This window comes from Euwallacea fornicatus, chromosome 5 (assembly GCF_040115645.1).
Source record: "Euwallacea fornicatus isolate EFF26 chromosome 5, ASM4011564v1, whole genome shotgun sequence".
Classification (NCBI taxonomy): domain Eukaryota; kingdom Metazoa; phylum Arthropoda; class Insecta; order Coleoptera; family Curculionidae; genus Euwallacea; species Euwallacea fornicatus.
The window spans coordinates 4688526-4715697 of NC_089545.1; the positions used below are offsets into that span (position 1 = coordinate 4688526).

General features: G+C 35.6%; 2 protein-coding genes across 2 annotated transcripts in view; both read left to right on the forward strand.

The window, feature by feature from the left end:
* Nucleotides 1-21882, forward strand: part of LOC136339014 (single Ig IL-1-related receptor-like) — a 43776-nt gene extending 21894 nt beyond the window's left edge. Inside the window, exons 2-7 of the mRNA XM_066281912.1 lie at nt 5340-5521; nt 12723-12818; nt 13077-13182; nt 17569-17699; nt 18333-18635; nt 18716-21882. Of these exons, the coding sequence (XP_066138009.1) occupies nt 5340-5521; nt 12723-12818; nt 13077-13182; nt 17569-17699; nt 18333-18635; nt 18716-19110 (1213 nt within the window). The 3' untranslated portion in view covers nt 19111-21882. The remainder of the gene's footprint in view (nt 1-5339; nt 5522-12722; nt 12819-13076; nt 13183-17568; nt 17700-18332; nt 18636-18715) is intronic.
* Nucleotides 21883-23674: 1792 nt separating this feature from the next.
* Nucleotides 23675-26938, forward strand: LOC136339186 (platelet-activating factor acetylhydrolase IB subunit beta homolog). The gene is made up of 5 exons (XM_066282209.1): nt 23675-23876; nt 24755-24961; nt 25015-25137; nt 25223-25361; nt 25479-26938. The coding sequence occupies exons 1-5, from the start codon at nt 23811-23813 to the stop codon at nt 25619-25621; spliced, it is 678 nt and encodes a 225-aa protein (XP_066138306.1). The 5' UTR covers nt 23675-23810; the 3' UTR covers nt 25622-26938.
* Nucleotides 26939-27172: the final 234 nt, after the last annotated feature.

Below are 27172 nucleotides of genomic sequence, written 5' to 3' on the forward strand. Positions count from 1 at the left end.
GGACAGTAATAATAGAGGTAGGTAACAGGGCCCTGGGTGCATGTGTTCCAATAGTGCCATTTACTTGTGAAATCAGCAGAGCAAAAATCCTGTATGAAGATCATTAGGAAACGCTATTTTGCGTAATTCGTGCCATTTTGCGGGACCTTACTTCGCTCGTCCCGTAGAATTTTGTTACTTGCATAAGACATTTCCTAACTAGTTACGTTAATAGCAATATGTTAGAAAAAATTCGTGGCATGCTCGAAGCAGGAATCGAACGTCAACGTCAGGTTAGTTCAGGTTATTTCAGGTAAGTCTTCCAGTGGAAATAAAAACGTCGTGACGAATCTTTGTGTTTATTGGTTTCATCACGTATTTGGTGTACAAGCTACAAATAATAAGTCTACTACCAATTTTTTGATATTTACCTAATAGATCATTTTCCGGAATCCTCTCGTTCCAGATACGATGGAACGGAAATAAATTAAGATGAAGGTTTTTTTTTCTGAGATTTTCCAAAATACAACTGAATAGAGGACTGTGACGCATCAGCGTCAGACAACAGATGGAGCAGTTCTATGATTGCATGGTTTTCGAGCCATAATGGCATCACTACATTCCAACTCTGCTTCTTATTCATCTATAACGAAGACTATCAGATTCGATGGACATACTATACATATATCTGTACATCAGACTTCTTTAGTTTCAAAGGTCATCTGTAACCTTTTACTTGAATCCACCCACACATTTTTGGACGACAAATACCTTAACAAAGAAGCACCTGTGAAAATACATACGTTAGAAGTAGAAGGACGAACCTTTTGGCAACTTAAAAAGCCAATGATTAATCTACCTGCTGAAGCAGGGTAACCTGTAATTTCATATTTCTTCTATTACCTGCCAAATTTTTCTGCCGAGCCGAGCTATTAGGTTTCATCTTTTGGTTTCTTGCACCAGACATAAAAAGGTGTAAAAAAATGGAATGTTGGGAATTTGGTTTTTAGGCTGTAATGGAATATCGATTTTGCCTTGGAGATAAAAAAAAAGGACCACGTGAACCTAAGTTGCAAATGTTTAGAAGATTGGAGGACAGTTTTGCCACTCAAAACCACTCAAGTGTTAATTGTGAAGAAATTGCACGAACATGTTATTGGTTAAGCAGAACCTTTGCCCACATGCCAAACATACAAACCAAAGCTGCATTTGGTCGTTCTTCCTTTTGGTTTTCACGTGGACAAAAATGCATATGTATATATGCAAGTGTGGGAAAATCCTTTAAAAAAAGTGACTTTACGGGCCGGGTCACCACTTCAAGTGTTTACAGACAAGTCTGACTTGGTCATAACTGGCCTGCATGGACAATTAAATCGCAAGTAAATCTTTTAGATGTAAAAATGTTTCGGGAGCCTAAGGTTTTGAGTGGAAGAAAAGAATGGTTATAAAAATCACTAATTAAATGCAAACTGGGGATGAATCATCATCATCTGGCTCTTCGAAATCCGTGAGACGATAAATATTCCACGAATCAGGGTTATGACAAGATTAACTGTGAAACTTATAAATAAAACGACTGTAAAATTTCATTTTAAACGGTTCAAATCGGCGTTTTATGACCGTTTTTAATTGCAGTTTACGTGCACAATGCATTGTTATTTGTGCTGGTAGCTCCAGGGGGGATGGAAACAGATGGAACTTGAACGGAAATATTTGGTATTGTGTAGACGTGATTAATTACTAAAATGGAAATTTAATGGAACTTATGGAGAATTCGCCAAAACGACAATTTTACGCACTTTTTTAGAATTAATGGATTTTCAATATCAACAGACAGACAAAAAATATTAGAAAGCGTTAGGAAGCGGATATACAGGGTGGATTTTTTTAAGTATACGTGGCAATATCTGGAAAATTATGCTAGCAAGGGAGAAATTCAAAAAAACGTCTACCACATTATTTACTCCTAATTGTAAACCATTTAATTCTATGCCTAGATGTCTTACTCGTGGATTTTGCATTTTAGACATTATCGGATACATTTGAGGGCAAAATCCCAGAAAGCACGGTACCATTGAAAAGCTCGTTGAAAATGCTTTTCGACGATATGTCACAACCATGCCCGGCTATTTAAAAAAAGTGACTTGGGGTGCATTTGGTAAAAGGTAGTGAGTTCGTTTCCTTCCAATCATTTTTCCCCATCATAGAGTGATAAACGTGTTTTTATATATTTCCATTACCGGCATAACTTTTAAGATATTAACGTTAAAGATATTTATACTTTTTAAAAACCCATTCTGCATAAGTTTAATAGCTGTAATCAAAGTTAGGATTCCCCCATCTAATTCAATAATATGTAGGGATCCACTTAAATTACAAACACGTATAACAAACACGGTCTTTCATTGCTTTTTAATAAGAGAACCATGTAATCACAAAAATCGATGTATGACGGTGTCTTTACGGGCTTTGCTTTATGGGGCTATTAGCTTTCATTCCAATGACGGCTATATCACAAATTAGGGTTCGGGGAAAAAGTGCACGCTCTGTATAAATAGAAATTTATTGGCGAAAATTATATTTAGCTTAACGATAGCTTGTAAAGTCGCGGAAGATTTATTGGTACCCCACACTGCGGCATCTCAGCCCAGGGGGCTAACTTGATAGTTTTTTTGAGACTCTTGTAATAAACATGCATGTACGAAGTCTGAGAAAAACATTCATTTACAATATTTCCTTTGGTTGGTTGTTCGACCATACGCCATGATACCATATACCATATACCAGAAAACGTCATAGAAAGTTTGTCATTCCATGAGAAAGACATAACTGCAACTTCGTGACTCACCCTGTACTGTTTCTAAATAATGCAGAACGGTAGAATTTATAAGTTTTTGCGTTAAACGGGGCAAAAATCTTGACGAGAAATCAGGGATGTTTTTCCGAAATTCTCATGTGTTCCCCTGTAGCCCATTTCAATATGTCTGATCCTGCCCCTGTTGCAGGGCTGGGAATGTGAACGCAAACATTCCAGTTTTGGAGTAATGGTATTGACCTAAAACGTGCTTAATGTTTCTATAACGTGGAAAGTTATGAACCTGAATTGAAATTCATTGCTGGCAAGGACCCTGATACAAGGTAAATTCTTCGAAATCCGGTACCACGCACTCTGCTGCTCATGATTGGCACTTTAGTCGCACAGTTATGAAGTGTATTGTTTAATTTTTTTCGTGCCGGCTATAACATGCATCGATGTATGTACACGGAGGATGTTAGAAAACAGCGTGACGATTTCTCATTAAACGGCTACATTACACTTGCAACAGAAGGTGTCGAGTAATGGTTCCGCGAACACCAACTGGTGAAAACGAGATCTCATTTAAAGCAGCACTTCGTGGGGAGGCCGCGAGGGAGACGAGAATGTACTTTATGTAGTCGATTAAAAGGCAAAATGAACCATTTGATGAACTGTGATAGGGTCTAACAGGTATTCAATCTGTTGCTGACTCGCAGTTACCTCTTGGCAGGATCCCGATAATCAGCAGTAGAGTCCATAGTTGTACAACTGCAACCCTTCAAAAGTACACTTAACCACGAGCCGATGTGGTTTTTACTGCCAATCCTAACCAGTTCAAGTCTTTCACGTCTGATCACTTACTTTGCTTGTCTTACGTAATATACAAAGATGTAAGATATTTTATTTGCTGACGACAGAGTCATTGTTGCTAATGAGGGGAGATGGTGCTCATATAGCTGAAAAAAATTAAGATACTTGAATAAGTGAAAGGACTTCGATGCAACGGGGAAGACAATGCAGTAGTCTTTTTGCTTAATGAATGTACAGGTTTTATAAGCGTCATGTAGTAGAATAATCGAGCGTTACGTAGTATGACATAACAGGGAAATTTAACCACATACAGCGAAGCAAACTTCATGCGTTCAACACAAGCTTCAGTAGCCTCTAGTATCGCCATGACATAGATATTTAAATACAAAACACGACTTTATATAATCCTTAGTATATTTATGCAGTATGACCCATGATAACCCACAGTTTACTTTGTAATTATACATTTCGCGGAATCCATTACAATTATGAATGTTGTGTGGCATCCTCGAATTAGGCAAGGTTAGTTTATTATAAAACCTGTCACTGGAGGCGATTTGTAATTTGTTTTAACAAATCGAACAACAATTAAATTAAGTACGCCACTCTTCAAAGTTTTCCTCAAGTCATAGTGTTTAATTGTGGAACAAGTAGGAAATGCGGAATATTGTGCAACGATCGCGATTCTGGCTGGACTTGACTGCGGCAGCAACGTCGTACACTCGGTATCGTTTCCTGACGAGTTTCATACATAATTTTTTTCTAATTATTTGCAAAATGAAGAAATTCACGGAATTTCTTAGTTATTTGAAACTTGATATTGCGACTAATTGCGGAAAATTAAAAGAAACGTTTATGTTTGTGCGATCACTTAGGAATTTCATAATTTTGTGCAACGAACAGTATGCAGCCAGACGATCGACTTGAGGTATCGTAATACAACGTGATTCAAAACTCAGCCCAAAGAATGTAGGAGCGAATTTTTGAGGGCAAAATAGCACTTTTTTTCCCATGAACGTGAGTCCGCAAACGCTTCGTTTTCGATATACGGAGTGTTAAAATTTTGTGACTATCAAAATTCATGATAGATTACGATGACGTAGTTTGACAATTCTACACATTTTCCGGCAAATTTAGTTTAGCTGAAAGTTAGTACGTTTTGTCTGGTTTGAAAATTTCAAAGTTTTAATAAAATTGAGTATTTTTTGTATTAATCCATTTTCTGTCCGCATTGTTCCTAAGAATCTTCGATTTCGACAAACTCGACAGGAAACCCACAGAAGTTTCGAACGACGTAATCATAGTCAACTATGAATTTTGATAATGACCATACTTTAACGCCTTGTATATCGAAACCTTCGCACTTGCGCACTCCTGTTTAGCGGATAGAAAGGCTTATTATGGCCGCAAAAATGTGCCCTTAAGTTCTTTGTACTAATTTGAACTGACTGTTTAACACGAGTTACACAAAACTGTCAAATCCTATCGAGTTTCAGGTTAGGGATAACAAGGAAAAAATTGAAGAAAAAGACAGTACTTTTAACTTAATTCTATTGCGCTCCATGCTTGTGAAACTACAACCACTGTTGCTAGTACACCCATTTTTTAACCGATTTATATAACGGATTGCTTTGATTTCGTAACAAGTTATGCAATGACACCCCCACCTCATCCGGTTTCGATTAGGTAAACTGTCATTCTATTTGTTAAACTTGGAAAGAACACGTAGTATATATTAATTCATTTATTTCAGGTTTAAAGATGGCCAGCCGTATCCTTGGGGTCTAGATCTTTCCACACTAGTGATATTTCCTGAAAATGCCAACCAAACCATCTTCACCCACCATGTTCAAAGCGGCGATACAGGAGTCTACAGTTGTTTGTTAAGAAACGAGACTGTGATGCAAACACATACCATCAACCTTAATGTTTTTGGTAAGTTATTGGGTTTTGTTCGCACACCTACAAAAGTGAGTAGTAATAACTTAATTTTTTTATACTTAACGTCATACTTATGTGGAATCTAAGTAGACTTTATCCGAAAAGCCTTACCCACAGCTGTAGTGGTCAATGAAGGGTAGTGAGTGAACCTAGTGATTATTTCGAAATTAGAAATTTTGTGTTTTTCAGTCTTTTTGATATGTCACTGAATGATAATACTGGACTTGCAATGATTTAAAATGGCAAAAAAGTCGATAACGTAGGCGATTTTCGCACATGAATTTTCCAAAACAATGCTGTATAGATTAAGTATAGATTTTATACTAAGACCAATTCTTAGCTCTTTGTGATGCGCCAATAGGGTTTTTTTTCATCGATATTTGTAAAGTTCGTAGATTGTGAAAAAATTTTGGAGAACGTTAGAAAAATTATGTACAGCCTATGAGGATAAACCCGACAACTCAGATAAAGCTTAAAGTCGCTCAATAATCAATAGGAACCACAATTAATGGAATTTTCTTTGATCTGCAAATATGTTGCTTCATCTGGTTTGGTTCTGAAGTCTGACTAATTGCACATAATCCATTTCAAGTAGAATTTCTACTCAATTAAGCTGCAAATCACTAAAAAATTAATAACACAATGCGTATAAGCATTATTTGGGGCTATTTGATAGAAGGACGCTTTTGCATAGGCTGAGGGAGTGAATTATAAGAAACAAATACTATCGAGCGTGAATAATAATCTGGAAATTCACGTTATACAGCTTTGGTTTTTTACCTTAAAAAAATGATCAACATTGGATCATATTATGCCTATGATGTGTTTCATTCAAATCAGCAAAACGATTAAAAAACCGGATTTCTATTACTTTGAATTACCACCTATGTGGTTTGTGTATGGACTATATTTATACAATGTGATATGTTTACTGATTAAAACTATAAATAAAAATGCGGTACTTTTTTCACCGAAGGATAGAGATCCTTTCGTTGTCCGGTAATGTTTTCATAACAACTTTGCCAATTGCTTGTTTGAATTTACGGCTAGTTTAAGGCGAATTTGTAATTAGCCATTTATCAAGTTATAGGCTGTTAAAAATGTTCTTCCTTGAAAAAAATGTTTATATTTAAAGATTATCTAAAATGGTTTATGCGTAAGCTAAATCCGTAACACATTTTTATGCGAACACGGGAAGTCATTAAGGAAAAAATTTCTGGTGCTTCAGCGAATAGCTTTGTGTATCCTTATATTGATATACAATCGTAGGTGTTACACACTTGTATATTTCAATACTCTTATAGTTGCCAACTAAGTGGATATTATAACTCATAACGTCAAAAACTAAACGAATGATAAATTATATTGTAGATTTCCTGTACAGGCAACGTTCAAATAAGTATCAATCAATGGCAGCCACGCATTCTTTGGTTGATAAAAAGCGGTCATGTGTACCTACTTGAATTGCTAACCAGGACCGAACAAAGTTATATTTCTTCCTCTGGTTGTCTGTTCGAAATTACTGCTCATTATTACCAAAATATTTTTTCGATCTTAAAAACCAGAAATAACACCAGTTTATGCAATTGGGCGCATTAAGGGAACGGTAGCGTTTTATTGCAGGGGTTGCAGTGATGGAATAGTAAAATGTGTTACGTTGGAATTTTGAGTCCTCAATTTTTACAAAATCAAAATAACGGTTTCTTAGCAAATCAAATGGACCGATAAAAAGTAGTCAGGGAACTGAAGCCTCAAGCGCTTCAGCGATTGATCAATGTCAATTCCCTGAATGCGCCCATTATTTTGAAAATTTTACGCAATGTTTCCCTAACACGCATCCAAAATTAAGCTGAAACGAACAAACAGTGCCCCTTCTAAAATACATGGCAATCAAACAAATTAGTTAATAAATACTTTGACAACTGCAATATATATTATATGTGGGTTTCCTAGCATTCTCCACGGGGCTAACTCTATAGTAACCAAGAATTTCGCTGAAGGCTGTTACCGTTACGTAATCTACAGGGTGGTTCATTAACAATGAGACAACCGAAAGCAGAGGATACTACACGTTAAACGATGACAATTGGAGAGAATATGCCTTATTTGAAAGTTGATAGTTTCAAATATATACAAGGTGTTGAAAGGTAAAATTTTAATTCATTTTTTCGCCATCATTCTGAAAATATCTAGATAAGACACTTGAAAATTTGTAAAGTTTTCCTTTGTCTAATTTTGTGTTATAAAACATAAAAATACATTTGGTTTGATTCGCTTTTAATTTATTTTCTCAAATTTAAAGATAATGTTCAGTAAGTAGATTTTTCTCGAAATTGAATCGAAATATTGAAATGAAACAAGAATAGATAGTTAATAGAGAAATGGTTGCTTTTTCAAATTTAGGATCAAATTTCACGTTAGACATACTGGGTAAAAACTTATTAACCGCAAATTTTGAAAAATTGACCGTAAGTGCTGCCCTCTATTAGCAATGCGAAAATTGCAAAACCTATCTTATTTGTCACCTAAAAAACACTACTTCACAAATTTTCAATTCACCTAGATTTTTTCTGAAAACTGGAAAAATGAATTCAAATTTTAACTTTTTAACACCCTGGATATATCCGAAACTACCAACTTTCGGATAAGGCATAATATCGCCGATCGTCATCATTTGATATGTAGTATCTCTAGCTTTCGTTTGTTCCATTGTTAATGAATCGTCCTGTATACGACTAATCAACCGGCTAAGTTCGGTCCTGTTGGGAATTTTTAGTAAGTTTCATTGTATGAAAATTAAATTGAGTATTAACCTACGCACGTTTCTACAAAGGTGATATCGGCTATTGCACAAGCAATTCTGAAGTGTCAGCTGCGAAAAAGATCAAAAACCCCACTGTTGACGTCCGCCTCTGGCAACCGCCGGTCCTGCAAGGGGCCGATTTGACCGGAAATGCGTGGGAAGTGCGGTTTGGTTGGAATATTCGATTGCGTCTCATTACCTGCGTGCATGGCAAATATAATACCTACCTACATCTACTCTATTGTGTATACCACATGCTTCACTAACAGATTTTTCCGTGAGATTAAATGGTGAGGACACCATCAGCAATGCTACTTAGATGGAACTATGAAGGGTTCCAGCAAAAAGCGGAATATCAGTTGCATGGAGAGAAAACATACTGACGTGACTTAGCAGATGCTTACAAATCACCGAAATCGCCTTTAACCATCGTTAAAGGCATTTCGAGTGAAGCAGAACGCAAATTATTGTAATGTGCTCGACTGCAACGGTTTCGAATCCATTCGATTCAACTGCAGTCGATCACAGAGAAAAGGAAAAAATCGCTAAAAAATTATACCTATTCGGTTTTCAACTGTAGATAGGAGTTTGATCAGAGCCCTCTGCCTTCCCACTCTGAAGCTCAAAGAGCACCAGAATTTTTCTCAATACACTAAATAAATATATTTTTTTGAGGCCGTAACATATCAAAAAAGCAGATGAAAACGCATTTGTTTTTTCAACGTTTAATTCTTCAATCCCTCTAGAGATCGTCCATTAGAGAAATCTCGCATCAAGTTTTTTTCTCTCATTTATCACACCACTTTTGTCTCTTGCTGATTTATTAAAACCTGCACGACGTATGTAAATATCTTCGTAAGGCAGCTGATAAACTGTTCCGCCCTAAACGCCCCTCCCCTCTTCGAAAAATCAATTGAACCCTGTTAGAGCTGGACAGTGTCCAAAATCAAAAAAGATCGGACCTATGGGTTCGATTGATACTTAATTTATGTAAGTTGAATGCTGTTATCTTCGCTTAATATCAATAAAAACATTTCAATACACGATTGTTTATCATTCACTGTCAATACACAGATAGTCGTTAATATTAGGTAATGGTTGGCGAAATTTCCACGGATAACGCAGCTGGCTTTAATTATGCATAGTATAATACCACATTTATCTTTCGACTTTGTTTCTGCATTGTTTTAACACACACAGCAAAAAGAAAATAGGAAAAACCGCATTACACCGTAAAGCGATTGCATACATTTCCATACTAAGAACCGCTAATTTGGAGGAACAAGGATCAGCTATAAGCTGCTGAATAGTACCGCCTGTATTTGGTGCGTCACAATAAGTTTAATTGCAACCTGGTTCGTGGAAACTGTATCAACCATTGCTATCTTAGATTAAATACAGTGGTTTTTTCACGAACTGGTTGGAGAACACCTGGCGTTAATTGAGTTGTAAAATATAACGGAATTATCTGGAAATGTGTTCAAGGTGGGCCAGTTTTAAAGGGAATGTCCGACTTTTAAGTGAGATAGAACGTGAAAAACCCAGAAAATTTGTTTAAATCAAACTGAGGATCAGCGTGTGGTGCCCACGAGATGCTCAAGAGCTTGCGCGCAATTCGAAGTATGTGTTTTGTAGATACAAGGCAGGGAAAAAGCAAGTAAAATTGCAAACTGGCCTTTTGCCAGCGATTATATTATCCCGTTATTTTATTGATTGGTTTATGAACTAAATTGATAAAAAGTGTACCCATCTTTGAAAAAAAATTTTTTTTTAATCCATTTATCCCATTGTGTATTCAGCAATTTTTCTTGCAAATTAATTTAGTTCAGGAGAAACTACTGAAATGAATCCTTGGTAGTCGACACCTTTTTTATTCGGGCTTAGAATATTGCTAAGACTGCAAGCCAAGCCTGGACCACGAAGGATATCTTATTGCGTATATAAAACATACTCACTTTGAAAACGTATAGCGCCGGGGTTCCGTATCTAGCACCCATCAAGGGAAAACGATTAAAAAAATTCAATAAAAATTAATGTTGGAATTTATAAAATTCAGACCTAAATAGGCCTAGTACCCCTCTCTAATCCATATGTAAAACCACGTCTCTTTTGACATATCCAAAATTATTAAAATTAATCAAAATCGATTTTTTCCAATATTCCAAAACTACTCGTTTCTTTAGGTAACTGCAGTATTTTGAATCACATGTTGATCAGACAGGCCAAGTTTTTTTTAGATTGGAGATCATAAAACAGGGGTTACGGGTTAGCATTACTGCATACCCACACTGTACTACTCGCATTTCAGATTTGATATACAACGTTTGTGAAAAGTATTGCACCACGTTTATAATTTTCACAAACCCGACATTTTAAGAAAATGCTTAAACACACAATTCTAGTTTAAAAAAGGCATATAATGCGTTATTGTCGAAATTCAAAATTTTCATCCCTATCCAGCTACCCCTACTAACTTTTTATTTTCAAATGGAAAGGTATCCATTGTAGTGCAACGGTATATTCGAAACTAAAATTGGATATACGATTTCCTTTAAAAAATAAAACAAAATCCATACCCTAAAAAGATTTAAAGTTTTATTCTTTGTTTCCTTGATAGACAATCCATTATTATTTCACTTTGGGAAAGAGCAAAAAAATGACAATAAAACTTAGAAATTCCAAATCGTCTTCAATGTGAACAATTTTTTAGATACAAAGTATTTTGACCTTCATAGAATTAATTAATGGTTGAATTCAGTTGTTAGGCATTTACCGCAATTAGAATATAAAAAAGGGATCGTTTATCTGAGAAGCAAAAAATTTAAGTTTTAGTCTGTTTGGGGTAAAGAAATCGCTAAGAAATCTTTTAAAACTAGAAAATTTTCATCCATATAAAATTTCCCTTATCCAAGACTTGCCCCTCAAAATTTTGACCGCAGAATGGAATTCTGTGATTTAATGCCAGAAAAAGACATTCAGGATAGTGGGTTCTTCTCTAGAATTTTTTTTTGATGAAGGAACATTTTGCTTAAATTTATCTATTCATCGACATAATCGCCGTTATGGGTCTACAGACAATCCTCATTGAATTCAGACTCTTGCATCCACAACATCCGTTAAAACTCAACGTGTGGATGGATATCACTTAAAAGGTTCCGTTTGTAGAGCTCAAAATTAAGATGATTTACGTCTTAGAATTGAAACGGAATTAGAATTAATAATCGAAGCAATCTTGTATAATTTCATAAGTGTTCTATAAACGACTGAGTCATTGCCAAATTATTACTGGAGCCCAATTCAAGAATTTATTCTAGGAATTTCAATTTTGTTTGATATAATAGTGCGTTGCTTCATTTTAAGTCTACTAATTTTATTTTTTAAGCCACTGTGTATCCAATCTTAGCTCTCAGCATACCATTGTATTCTTTAATGAATTACTTTTTATTTAATATACTACAATAGGCACCTTTTCGTTAAAAAGTAAAAAGGTAGCTGGACGGGGGTGAAAAATTCGAACATCGAAAATAATGCATTAAATGCATTTTAAAAAATAAAATTATACGTGTTTAAGCATTTTTAAAAAGTATCAAGTTCATTAAAGTTATAAACTTGTTGCAACACTTTTTACAAGCGCTGTATGAATTAAACAATTTTCTGACATGTTCATTGAACAGGAAACAAGACTCCGCCCTTAACAGTGCAATGAACAATGCATATGGTAATAGACCATAAGTTAAACCCTACATTGGGCTATGTATGTAGGTAGGTGTAAATTGTCTACCTCCGCAACGAGGTCCATTAAAACGCATTAAATTGTATCATTTGTAAATGTATGCAAATCATTGCTTTAGTTTCAATACCGAGTGTTCATTATGCACCTGCTTTTCACATTTAAATGTATTCGAATGTTGAACAAGGACCCGTACTCTAGCAACAATGGTACGTGTTGATACGACTTGTATGAAGAAACACCTAGATCACTCATTTAACTCCTTTTGTTTAGAACCTTCTTTCTCGGACATGATACAAATATAGGCGATACCATTAATGCCGGGGACATTTATTCTACTTCAACGATATAACCTAAGTGTTAAATTAAGTCTAATTGCTAACTATCAAATGAACATTATAAGGTATACAAAGAACGTTAATGAATCTTGCAACAAAGACGTCGTCGAAACAAAAAACTTACTACCTGACCATGAAGTCAGGAGGCCTTAGATCAGTCGTGCCGCGAGGCAATGGACATCATCTAAGAACTATTTTCTTCGCTCAGGGCATTGTGCTTATGTCATATGAGTAATATGATCAGCTTTCTGTGCTAATGCTTGTTAAAACGCGATTTGGACGTTTTTTTTTTCGATTGCTCATAACTGTCTTATTTTGTTTCAGATAAATTGCCAGATGATCCCAAAATAACGTATGTGTCAGAAGATAAAGAAGTTTTTGCTGGAGACACAACGCGTCTCCTATGTGAAGCCTTTGGAGGTAAAATAATCAGTACTTACAGACCTTTTTGGATTTACACGTTTATGATTGCAAGCTTGAGGGATGTTATCGGGTAGAGGTCAACTAAACCAAAAGATAACATCGCTCAGGTTTAACCGATGCGGACACGATGCACGAAGACACGAACAAGGACGCGATAGCCAATTATACAGGGTGTTGCAAATTAGTAGGCAAATCCGTTAACCACAGATTCCTCGAACGAAAATATATTTCCTTATGTGACTTTTTTCTTTGCAGGCAGAGTAAATCTTCCTGATGCCCACAGCGAAGTTATCTGGTTAAAGGAGTTGACCAACGGATCAACTGTAGAAGTTCCCGCAGAAGTTCAAAAGACAATATCAAGGTAATTGTAAAAACCAGCCCTAAAGTAATTATAATAATCAGGTTCTAGTAAAGTCTTAAACATGAATTTGCTAAACTGGAGAACAGCATTTGGGTTTTTTCAGTCATGCATGTGTTCAACAGATTAAAGCTACTCGCCTTAAAACAAAGAGCATAGATGACCAGCAGTATTTCCCGGTATTTTTACATGAAACCCAACCGGTAATGGATAATTTTGAAACCGCGGCTAGTAACACAACTTAAATGATCTATTAAAATCTGTATATTCCTGATATCAAGTTCAATTTATCTACATGACTTTCACTTAGTTATTGTTTGAGGTCGGGAGTATAGGTACCTGTCCTATAATATGCAAAACAGCTACTACCCATATTAAAAAAAATATAATTCAAAGGTGATCTGCTCTGGCTAGTAGAAGGTACGTTTGGTGAGCCACTCCCAAAAGATCATAAACTAACTGGAGATATCCGATGTAGGCACCATTTTTTGTTTCTCAGTTTTCTTAACTCACCAACTATCTTTCAGAGTCGATAAACACGGGATCGGTGATAGCCCAGCCCATATGCCCATGAAGAAATTTTTATCGAATTTTCCATCGAACACTCTCCATTAAAAACTCTCTTTCGCTTTACTGAATATATTCTAATTTTGAAATTCCTTAATCGAAGAAGCCGAGTGGTTACACGACACATTGAGAAGATTTCCTAAATCTCAAGTCTTCGATTTACTGAATTTTTTTTCCACGAGGAATGTCTTCAAAATGCACCCCGCTTGGTGTTCTGGTGGCCGGGTAAGGTGGGATTCACCGAATCGTCTACCCACAAAAACCTCAGAATGAAAGAACTTTTCCTTACTCCAGAACCTGTCTCTAAGAAATGTATCATCAGGGTCGGAGAGTACTGCGAATTGCTATTATCCACTCAACTCGATTTCTATTAGTTGATTTGGTGCTATCCTCATCTGCTGTGCTTGAAGACCATCTACTCCCTCTTTCGATTAATTCGGTCTTCTTGTATTTCTTTTCGCCCTTCGTGTATTTGAGAGGGCCTTCGCGATGGCTTCGCGTCTATACTTAAATCGTTTACTTTCAAGGTTCGAGGTAAAATTTGCCATCCGACGTTTTGTCTTTCTGCTACCATCATCAAATTAATTTTTTCTTATGAGCATTACATTAGATGTTTCGACAGAAAAATAGTCGAATGACAAATTCGAAAACGTCATAGTGTAGCCTAGAACAAGTGGCAATGAAAAAGTTCGTGTGGATTTGGGTTTCCTTGTCAAATAACGTTGAAAAGATAAAAACTATCTACGGAAGTACTCAGAATATTCAAATTTTGAAAACAGCGTTTGATCAAGCGATAAATTATGCAGTTTGGCCCCCATTTCAACTTCTTCGTATCTCCTCTATTTTCCGCGATTTCAAGAATGAGGGTTGATTTTAAAATGCCCTGTATATATCCGACAGAAATATTTGCATTTTTCTTCAGCAATATAAATTTTTCTTGCATTGTTGTATTTTCTTCTGAACTTTCAACAGCTGGTTTCTGATGAGGCCCATCCTTTAGCAAACCCGTGTCCGGGCCGTCCCCGATTTTATCCGTTCAGCATCCATCTTTCTGCCTTCCGCATATGTTGCCCTTCTCTCGCTCTTCCTGGATTAGGTACCCGGGCCCAGGGGAGGAGACATACAGATGTTGCCACGAAAAGATGCGGATAAGTCTTTGGCCTCATCACTAAACACGAATACGTTCGGGGCCTGAGTTCTCTTCATTTGATCAAAATCGTCTAGTAGGGGTAGAATGATCTGCCTTTGCCTTGCTTCCTGATACCTTACTTACTATCACCCTTTTGGGAGACTAAAATATTTTAGAGAGATTAAATGATATTTCACCGAAACTCTCTGATTTTATCAAAGGATGAAGAATGCCCTGACTTCATCGTTTTATCCAAATAAATGATGACCATGGAAATTGGCTATTAACTTATCCAGAAAATAAGCTGCCTTCTTAAAAGAGTCCAACCTTTGAACTAATGGTAACTGAGGTAAACGAAAACAGGCAGCTCGAAACAAAATGCGTAATATATTATTGCCATTATCAAAAGAGCTCGAACTTGTCCGATAATAATTACTGCCATCATTAAGGACATTAAAAAAAAACGGGAAAAAAGTCCAAGGAAGACAAGTTTACTGTCGCTCGTTCTCACGACATAGTGCCAAAGATAAACATTTCGGGTAAAATAAACCGGTAAGTTCTCGTGTACACCATGAAACGTAGATAATTGTAGGTGTGATGCTTCAAAAGTCATACAAATCAAGGTATCGAAGACGATATCTCAGTCCAATATGGTCAATAAAAAATGCGTCATTACCCGACACACCAAAGATCACATGATGCATTCTCGGTAGGTTTATCTCATACGAGGATGGTCCTAGAAGTACTCGACTTAACACTTATAGAAAACAAAATTGGCAAATATTACATTATTTCTCAACATAATCTCCTTTGAGACTGACACACTTTTCCCACCCACGTTCTATAACCTCTTTATAGTAAGAAGCTTCGAATGTTTCAAGTTAAGCATTAACCCCGGACTCCATCTTTTCCTTATTAGCAAGTGTGTTTCCATCGAGCCTTTTTTTCAAGTTTGAAAATAGAAAATAGTCTGAGGGGGCTAAATCTAGCGAATGAGGCGGCTGAGGAAAAAGTTCGAAACCAAGTTGAATGCTTTTCCCCAATGCAAGGACGTAAGTGTATTTTCTTTTTCGCTCAAACACTCGCAATAAATTTATGCAATATTCTCCGTTCATTATTTTTCCTTTAGGGAGATAGTCAATAAAAATTATCCCACATACATACCAGAAATCTGACGTCATCACCTTTCCTGCAGATGGAACTACTTTCGCCTCCTTTGGAGTCGATTCCTCTCTTTAAGTTCGTTGTTTTGACTGCTCTTTTGTCTCAGGTGCGAATTATGGATCCATATTTCAACCATAGTTCTGGATCAATGCAAAAACTCGTCTTTCTTGTTGCGAAATTTGGCCAAACACTCCCTTGAAACATCCTTACGGCATTGTTTCCCATATTCAATTTTTGAATCAAAATGCGACACAGTTCTTTTTGAAACGACTATCACGTCTGCTATCTACCACAATTTAAGCCGACGATCTTCCAGTACAGTTTTGTGAATTTCTACCACAATTTCTGGAGTGGTCGAGTCTGGAGTGTCATTGGGTAGACCACCGCGGAGTTCGTCTTCGCAGCTAGAACGACCACGTTTAAACTCCGCCACTCAACCTTTTACCGTTGTTAATGAGGGAACTGACTCCCTCAGAGCAGAATCGAAGTCCGCTTTGATGTGGAACACACTAAGACCTTTCAGGTAAAAGTATTGAATCACATATCCATGATCAATTATTTCCATGTTCGGAAAATTTCCAAAAGCGTTCACTAAAAACTACTCCAAACAAACAGAAATCAACGTAACACCCTCGAACTTTAGGCAGAAGCCTGTTAAGGTTAAGTCTTTGTAATGTAATCAAATTTTTAACAAAAAAAATCGCCATCTATATGTCAAGTCTGAAACTTCTGAGATAATCCTCGTAGTTCAGTACCTACCACCAACTGCGATGTGTTCCTGATTTTGTCCCCGCGGTACCCGCGACAGCAAAGAGCCGCTGACCCGTCTGGTTCCAATTACGGGTAATTATCAAGTTTTTTGCGGTGCTAATCGAGAGAACCCACTGGCAGGTACATATCGAAAAAATTCCCATGCCGCCCGGATGCCGATGTAAACGTCGGATAAATTTGCTGCTACTGATGCATTTGCTAATTGCTTTGAATCGAAACGGCCGCCAAGTCTCAGCGATTGTTCAAAATATTTTTACTTTTTCAATAATTAAAAAACAATTTCTCATGACGTGTCCACAGGGCACATGAAAAAAAAAACACTGAAAGTACTAAGAAAGCAACAGTTAAAGCTAACCCTGCATGGAATATACCTCAGGTTCTAGCTTGACGAATACGACTCCATCCGAAACGAGTTTAATGTGGCGGAAACTTGGCGGAAATAATGCCAGACATAGTGCAAAATCACGAAACCTCCATTTGGGTTTCTCCGTTTTATTGTTCTCTTTTTGCATTCTGACGGTCCTTTGTTCTAATTTGAATACAACTTGCCGGCGACGAAATTTATGCAAAGATGAAAGCTGCGACTTGCAGTTGTGTTACTTGTTTCGGTCGCCTTTGCCATCTCAGTCCACAATTAGGTTTAATAAATACTTTTAGTTAGTTAATAATAATCCCGCATTTTAAACATATTATTAGCGATGACCACAGATACCAGTGTTCCGAACTATATAAATAAGTAATTTTTTTTTTATTCTCAGGGAAGAGGGACAAACATTCGGCACATATCTAATATTCAATGAAACGAAGTTAGACGATTATGCTACCTACATCTGCGTTATTAGCAAACCTGGCAATACAATCAATAAAAGCGTTACAATAAAGGAAAAAGGTAGGTAGAATTTTAATGTGATCTCTCATTTTTGTGATATGTTTATGTGATAATTCATGTGAACTAGCCGAGTGAGTAAGCTTGCCAATATTCCAATGTTCAGCTGTCAACCTACCTTTCATCAAGTATCAAACTGAGTGTCATCAAATGTCAAACAAACTTTCATCAAGTGTCAAACTAACTTTCATTGGGTGTCAAACTAATTTTCAATCCATGTCGGCCGGTTGCGTCAGCACAAAATCTCATTTACACTTACCTAGTTGCCCCAAATTTTTAGGCTAAATGCCGTCAAAAACGTCTTGAACTCTTGAGATATCTTTGTTTTAAGCAATGGCGCGCGCACTTGCGATTATACGTTTTGAATAATATTAATGGCATTTTAAATTATTATTTCGGGCATTAACGATAAAGAAAAGTAGCAGCCAATCCCAATTTACAATTTTGAATTGATACCAGTGTAATCGCAGGTCCGAACCAGCTCTGAAGTAGGCTTTACATTGGCATCGAATTCGTGAGTTTATTCATGAATATAAAACGAATTTATGAAGAAATTATTAATACAATGTCAGCTTTGTTGACGTATGGCTCAGAACTATATGTAATTTGATGTTTACAAAGGTTATTATATTCTAGTTCGCGTCCAAGATTACATCAACCGGAATCCGTTTCCTCTGAAAGAAGTCCTAATATTCTCTATCGTGGCCATCATACTACTGACCACGGCTCTAGTCGTAATCAAGCAATACGGGCTCCAGGGTCTCGTGATGCTTAAAGACAGATTCGGCAGTGTCGAAGAAAACGATGGAAAAAGAAACGATGTACTTATAGCCTATGCACCTAAAGACAGCGAACTGGTTCTTGGAGTCATGGTTCCTAATTTGGAAGGAAGAGGGTACAATTGTGTTGCCAAAGAGTTGTCTTCAGACATAACAAATTGTAAGTCCTTAAGTTGTATAATACTATAAAATTAGGTATCCGTCCAATATGCTCTAAGTTAATGTTTTGGTTCCTTCCAGGGCGAACCGCACTTTCGCAGCAAGCCCCATCCTCTCGTCGCCTAATTACAATACTCTCCCCAGGATCACTTAAAAACTCCTGGATCTCAACTAGTCTCTACCAAGCTCTCAAACAGCTCCAAAGCATTGAGACTCCAAGACTGATATGCGTTTCCTTGAAAGATCTGCCCTCCTCCGAAAACGAAACCAAGAATGGAGCTGGTGAAACTCTTGCTTCGGTCGCTAGATCAATGAATGTCATCACCTGGGAAAGGTCTAATGATTCTAGGTTTTGGTTGAATCTTTGTAGGGAACTGCCTGCGAAACGGAGCGTTTCAAGTGCTGTGGATATGACCCATCAATCGAGACCGAGACTGACTTCAGAGAGAAGTGTTGATAATCTTATGGTTGTATAATGTGATGAAGTGGTATGTTGAAACCCAGAAATGTTTCTTTTCCTCTGAACCGAGTTACTTACTGACATGAATTGGTATGCTGGTTTAGTGCACGCCAGCAGGCTGTATTCTTTTTAATTGATAACCCTTTTACTGCGCAGTATTGGTTTTAGTTATTTACTATAATTAGAGACTGGTATCGTTTAATTAATAACAATGTTCTGCGAAGTCTGTGTTTTTGTCATATAAATATATACTTAAAAGGTTGCAAGTAGATCGTTAACAACACTAATTTAACGTAAATTTTATATATATTTATTTTAGGCATTTAAATTATTTATTTTTTTGTATGTCTCCTTGAGAAAATATTTAATTTTTCACGTCGATCTATCATTCTGCATACAACTATACAGTGCTTGTGTTGGTTGCTGTGGACATTGAAGCTTTAGTGACTGTAAGCAAAACGCAATTAGGCGATGAATAAGTGCGAGTGAGACAGACTACCGTTTCCACTTTCATTGTCAATGATCAGCTAGAGTCGTTGATTCACAAGCAGTACGTTTTAAACCGAGGAGGGATATAGTTCTGCGTGATTTTGAAAGGCGCAAATGACGCATATACATGCAAATTTGAATATGTTTTTCAAGAACAAATTCCATAAATTTTAATGTAGCCTTATCTGTACAACCACAGTAGAACTGGCATTTTTGGAACGCGTCAATTGAAACACAAGCCCGTTTGTGACATGATCCGTCCTCGGACTAAGTCGTACTGCTTACTGGTCAGCGACGGTAGCCTGTTTTCCTCGCACTTATCAATCGCCTAGTTGTCTTTTGCTTGCACTAACTAAAACTCCATGAACATAGCGACTCAAAAGGTACTCTATATAACAATCGCTGATGTTAGAAAACTCATGTTTATCGTGGGTAATGTGATGGAGCAATGTCGAGGTACTAGAAGCCTTAATGTTGTAAAATACATGCTCCTGTAATATTAAATTTTATCAGTCGTAGAGTACATTAATACCTATTGTAGAAACGGTAAAAGGTATGATACATCAGGTCTGTTCCAGAATAGGTAAATCGGCTCCGAGCCGTTAGAAATATGGTAGTATATCCATCGAGATCCTTTGCACATATTTTTGACTATACCTGACCATTTGGAATTTGTTTCCTAGCCTGTTCGAACGAAGCCATGGTCATCTCAGTATCTTAGGCAGTGTGGGATTCATGAATTCCCGTAAATGGATGACCTAGGTGTAACATGAGCAATTTTTCGGTAACTTTTTGGTGCATTAGTGTATCCTCTAACAAGTTTTGACACACAAAATTTGATATTTTTTGACCTACTAAGACTCACTGCATCAGCTAAGTGATTTGGGATACTGCACTTTCCTCCGCCGGAAATAAGGACCAACTGGAAGGATTTTTTAAAACTGCCCTCAGATTATTCGTAAACTTACCAACCAAGCCTAAACGTGGTTTAATTTCTGAGTTTGACATGAAAAATTATTTTTTTATTTGGGCCATGTTTAAGCGGTGAGCCAGCTTGTGGTTAATCCGATAAAAGTTAGAAAAACCCTTTTTCTCTGTCGCAAACCGCTTGAGTATTAAAAATCCTTTAAATTTATATATAAAATGTTTCATGCTCCTGACAACTTAACTCCTGAACCGGTCAGGCTCGACATCCGTTAAAGAAGGTCGTGTCCCCACGTGTCTTAAGCCACTCAAACAATTGAAAGCTTTAATGACGTTCCTGCCACCTGTAAGTTGGCGTTCTTACCTCCCAGTGGGGACACTCGAGATTACACATTTGCCATCTCTTTATGCATAAAATTTATAGATACTTTGGTTGAAGATAGGTGTGATATACGGCTCACAAAAAGTTTGTCCGCTAATATTAAAGGTGTTCCACGAAACTAAACATAACTTTGGCCAACCAACATGCGCAATATAAGTACGTATACCTGTGATGGACCGAAAACCATACGTTCATATGATCGATTAACAAAAGTTTATGGACGAATTACTCCTCCCTGGACCACCTTGTGTGGTCCATGTGTGTAAATCAAAACAGTAATTTCCACATGCGTAATTCATATTCAGTGTCTTCGTGTCATGCATGATTTATACTCGTACTTACATATAAGTAGAAACTGTATTTGCATGCCTTCCATTCCTATATTAAGATTTATTATGTTTTCATTCACAAGTTGCATATTAAAGTTTTAGAATGTGATTTGCCAGAGATTAAGTGAATTCAATTCACGTGGGTATATCCATTAGGAACAGATATACACAGGAAACCTCCCATTTAACTTTTCTGTCCTCTACCGAACGTTGGCTGGAACGGCTCTCAGTCCGTTCCAGCCAACGAGATAAAAGCCGTTCCGGCCCGGAACGGAACAAAAGCCATTCCGGTTTGACACGCAACGCAATGAAATCGATCAAAATTATTTTGCTAAGTTGCGTTATGTATCATCAGCCCCTTTTTTTTATAGATAAACGTTTTTAAGCGACCATGCCTATAGATGTTTAAAGTGATTGTCTGTCTTTACTGATAGGTTTGTGTTGGATATAATATGTGAATTTTTCGTTATGCAATAAAATTTTCGTTACTGTATCTCTAATATAAACTTTTGTTTAAATTCTGTTACTGTAAGATGTTATACATATACACGCTACTAAATATGTATCTACATGTGATTTAATGTTATTATGTATTTTTTCGGCATAGCTGCATAGAAACTGCATATTTTTAATAACGATCATTAATAAATCTGTATTTTGTACAGCCAATGTATTATTTCGTTCGTGTTCTGATGTAGGTAATATTCTGCGATTGCCAAAATATTGCATAGTTACAGAATCAAAATGATAAAATGATTGAGACGTTAAACTACTAAGTAAAGCTAAATATGGTTTTATGAAATTTGAATGGAAGTTATCTCTCAATATTAAATTTTCCGTTAAAAGCTCGAAAGCTGAGCCAATTATATAGGGTAATCAAAAATTCAGTGCAAAAAATTTCGGGACGTATTTTTGAGATCAAAATAAGACTTTTTTCTATAAATGTAAATACGCAAATGTTTAATTTTCGATATATAAGGTATTAAAGTATTGTCATTTTTAGTCAATATGCAGGGTGTTCTAAGTTAATTGTGTACCATGGACAACATTTTTATTACTAAAGACGGAAAGAAGAGCGGTTACATATTTTACTCACTTTATTGAGTGTTCTACTGAGGGCGTTAGGGCAACGCGAAAGAGTCCATAACTTCGTATTTCCCTTGAGTTAACAAACGACAGAGGTATACGGAGTATCCGTTTCCAAAACGTAACCACGAAAATTTCGACAATTATAAAAAATACGAGGTCGATTAAATAGGGCAAAATTGCGCAAATTTTAGTTCCACAATATATCAATTTAAAATTTGAAAAATTTCGATGACTTTCAGAGATATTCGAAAAAACTTTAATTTTGAAAAATCACTTATTTTTTCCTCATTGATTAGCACAATAACTAAGAATGATTGATGCTTTTGTACTGCAACTTGTCCTTTTTTACAATGAAGCAATGTAATATTTGACATTCAACGGTTCAATTTTTGACAACATTCATCAACTTTGTTTTTTCTTTTGAGTGCGATATTGGATACTCGCATTTTTTGCTCAGGTTTTTTACCTTTTGCTCTCAACAGAATAGAAATTCTTTCCACCAGTGCCGTATTTGATTGCTTCGGGTGTTAAGATTTTGGTGTCTTGTGAGGGCTTATCAGGATAAAAGTTATGATCTGTCAAAGTGTTGCTACTTTGAAAAAATAGAATTCAAAATTTTGAAAGCAGGTGTGGTGTTCTCTATTCAGTTTCTTCAATAATTTCTTTAATTAAAAATCTATATTCAGGCAACATTGGTTGTCGAAAATAGCTCAAAGAAAATTAGATTAGGCTGCTCGGAACCAGACTACTGGTCAGACTCTTTAGCATTGTTTCCACTTTAAGAGGCAGTCAAAGGTCCAAGACTAGACCTTTACGAACAATAAACGTGTGCAGACTCTTCGAACAGTAGTACTGTTAGTACAGTGGAAAAAATGTAAACACTCGAGGATATCTAACGCACCCCAGGATAGGTCATATTCTATTAAGTAGCATTAGACCTAATTTTTGTTGCAAATTTAAAACAGTTGTAAAATAATTACAACTTTGTAGAACGGCGCCATTGTTTGGAACTTGTCAAGATCTATATTTCTTCATTGGCCACTTTCATCAAACAAAAATTCCATTTTAATTCTCGCATGCTCCTATAAAATAGGGCTCCAGTCTCATTTAATGCGCGTAATAGATTCGGTCTGGTGTAGTAAAAAGTTAAAAGAAAAGTTTGAAATATTTCAATAAATTTTAAATATTTTGAGAATATACCAGAAAATTTTTATTAGTTATGTCGTGAAAATACATTTAATGAAAATAAAATCAGTGCTAAGTAGGCGGAATCTGATAGAGTTCGTTACGGCTGGTTTTGCACACTCGTGCGCGGTGTATAATTTCCGAACTCTACCGAGTTCCTAAAAGTTCCTGAACTATTTCCAAAAAATGTGAAGTTTGGCATACAAGAGGAAAGTGTGGTTATGTAATTTATAATTTGTATTTTTTTTCTTCAAAAATATTATAAATTATAGTTTTTTCCATTTTAATTACCAGTTTTACTTTTAATTGAAGAAAGAAATGAATTCTTGTAAAATTCCTGTTCCAGTTGAGGATGAACACGGCGATAATAGATGGTTAAGCATAGTAAGTTACCACTTTCTATTCAATTAGTTGATTACACTATTATATGGTTTCTAATCCAATTTATTATTGTAAGTGTCTGTTCACCTTTTAATATAATCAAATTTAAGTAAATCATAAACCGTTTTCAGGAAGTTACATGGGTTATTTACCTTACTAACTTACTCAACTAACGGCTAGTAAGCTTTGGTTTTTCATTTTATATATTTCAAATTTCAAGTGCAATTAAACTTCTGAATGTTCACTTACAATTGAGTAAAACTTCAGATTTAACTTTAGTGACTTTCCATAAAAGCTGATAGTTATTCAATTGCATAACGTAGATATTACAATTTTCAATTCATCAACAATTATTGGTCGAGAGGAATTTGTTATCTGTTATTAGCTTTTATTATAATTTGGGCTTGGTACTTGTTGCCTTGTAAGTATATTAAAACTAAAAGATTTATTAAAAACTCTAAAACTATTATTTAGCCAATAGCAGTAGGTAAGTACAGTAATGTAATTCAAAGTATAATATAACCCTTTTGAATTGAATTAATCACAAAAACACCTATGGACCTCAAAGAATTTAATGTTGGAAGTTCAGCTTTTCCCCTACCAAAAGGCCAATTTATTTCTCACTAAATGAATTTTAACTGACATGTAAATATATATATGCTGTAATAAAGCAACCTAAAATATTTATTGTTTTCTTCTATGAAACTTATATGTAAAAACAAAGAGAAGCTTGCTGAGGTATTTTGGCATACATGCTCCAGGTATTTTAAGGTATATCCAAGATATTTTGAAGCATTCACCCAAGATCTACTGCTAGGAACTTCTGTTCCTGATGATTAATAAAATAGCACTGAAAGTTATAATGTTTGTGTTTATTTAAGCATAACCGATTTCTTGCCGAAACAAGACACAAAGATGCAGATGTGATATTTATTGGTGATTCTGTAATACAAGCCTTACAACACACAGATATATGGAATGAGTTGTTTGTTCCCCTGCACTGCCTAAATTTTGGAATACACAGAGATTTAATAGAAAATGTCTTGTGGAGAGTACAAAATGGGGAGTTAGATAATGTTAAGCCAAAGGTAAAATTGTTTAATAGTTATAAGATTTTTTATTGTTTCATGTGAAATTTTAGGTCATAGTTCTTCATGTTGGAACTAACAATTATAAAAATACTGCTGAAGAGATTGTTGAAGGAATTTTAGAGATAATTAATGCAATTCGAGAACGACATCCTGATGTGTATATTGTTGTGCCAGTATGTAATCTTATACATTTAATTTTAGTTTAAAATTCATATAAATAAATTTTTGCCTCTATGAAGTAAATAAAAAACATTTTAGACGTTGCTTCCAAGAGGACAGAATCCAAATGCAATAAGAGAAAAATTGCAAAATGTAAATGAGCTTCTGCAAAAAAATTTACAAAATTTACCCAAAATAGAATTCCTTTCAATTGATAAAGGATTTATACAGCCTGATGGTAAGATGTAGTTTAAGTTTCAAATGTTAACACAAATTAAGTTTCTATGAATACATGTTAGGACGAATTTACTTTAGTGATCATGTCTAGAGTCCTACATTAGCATAATTCCTTTAGGTACGATTAGTCACCATGATATGTACGACTACCTCCTTCTAACGAATGCGGGCAGCAAAAAAGCCTTCGAACCAGTACACGAAATTCTACAGCAGCTTCTTCATGAAGGAGAACCAGAAAAAGATCTCACTCCCTCAGAATAAATTGGTCCTCCTTATTACTCATGGTAGAAATATTACTTTAGTATTTATTTTACGTCTCAAACTAGTCTCATTTATTTATGAATAGACTTTAGGCAGCAAATTTATTTAAGGGCGGTTTATTTCAATTTCAATTATTCTTAGAAAAGACTTTGTCCTATAAAAAAATAATATTTTTTCTTTTAATAGTGAGTAGTTGTTCCCATTAACATCACTGGATGGAACAAAAGTTATTCACAACTATTTCTGTGGAGTTCATATTTATTTACATATGACTGCTGCTATATTGATTATGTCTAAACTACCTTTGTAACAGCAAAAGCGTTGCTTTGACGTAAGTGTCCAAGATGCGAATTACTGTATTTCCATATAACATCGTACAATTATAATTTGGAGTCAATTGAATAGCAATCGGCGAAAGATACTAAACAAACAAATAAGAATAAGTATCATTGATATACGATCGAATTGTTCCAAAGTTAAAAGAGTAGTCTTAATTCTCTTGAGTTTTTAATACATTATTGAATCACTCTTTGTGTGTGTGCATCTTTGAGTATAACCCATATTCTCAAACGTTAATCGTTATGCCTTTATACTTGGGGACATTTCTTTCCCTCCAATGATGTTAATAGTTTCACCTTAATCTCAAGTTACTTACATTCAACATTCCAGAAAGTGAGTTTATGTTTAGCCCGAATAAATGAAAAATATGTGAATAGAATTATACCTCTTAACCATCGTCTCATTGGATGTAAGATGCATTTTAACAACTTGCAAAAGGTTATTCCTCCACAGTGTTTACAGTTCTCTTAACTGAAATATGATTTTTATTGAGAACTGTAAAATTTCATCAAATGCTCATGTTCGGGTGAAGTTATATTAAAATTATGTAGAAGTATTTGGCTATTGTATGGCTTCAGTTTATTTTTGTCCGATATGCCTTAAGCCGTTTAACTATTTACAAAAAGTAGCCAGTTGTAGCTAATCTTGTAATTACAAACGGCAAATTGCGAGATAAATAACTTTTCAAAACATTAAATATTACATCTTTAATGTGCTTTATAATTATTTTACTATTTCTGTTGCATTAAGACTGACTGAATCATCATTATCTACTAATATATCACAATATCGAAATTATTTATGAAAAAATTATGTTTACCTGACTATAGATCTAATTCCATCTTGTACTCGTATATACCTTTGTTTAATATAAATTGTACTGTTAATATGTTTAGCTACAAGTAGTAGGCAACAAATGCTCATTGTAAAGAACTATATATGAAAAGAAATAAACATTTTTTCATTTTTGCTATACCATTGAATGTATTATTGTAATTATGTATATTGGACATGTGCAGGTCATTTACAATTTAGTATCCAAGCATTAAAGGAATGCATCAGCCTACTTTTTGTGACGTCACTTCAATTCTATTTGACGTGTTGCGCCATCTATACAAGACGCGAAGTACTGCTGTTAAACAGGAACAGATTTCTTTTGTCTCATGATCTCAATCTTGTACCTGCCCAAATAGTATATGAAAGCCGCCATAT

Excerpts from the sequence above, each read along its gene's own strand:
- LOC136339186 (XM_066282209.1), top strand. The coding sequence starts at position 23,811 with ATGAATTCTTGTAAAATTCCTGTTCCAGTTGAGGATGAACACGGCGAT. Across the intron at positions 23,877-24,754 it reads ATAATAGATGGTTAAGCATA|CATAACCGATTTCTTGCCGA; the intron begins GTAAGTTACCAC and ends TGTTTATTTAAG. Across the intron at positions 25,362-25,478 it reads AGGATTTATACAGCCTGATG|GTACGATTAGTCACCATGAT; the intron begins GTAAGATGTAGT and ends TAATTCCTTTAG.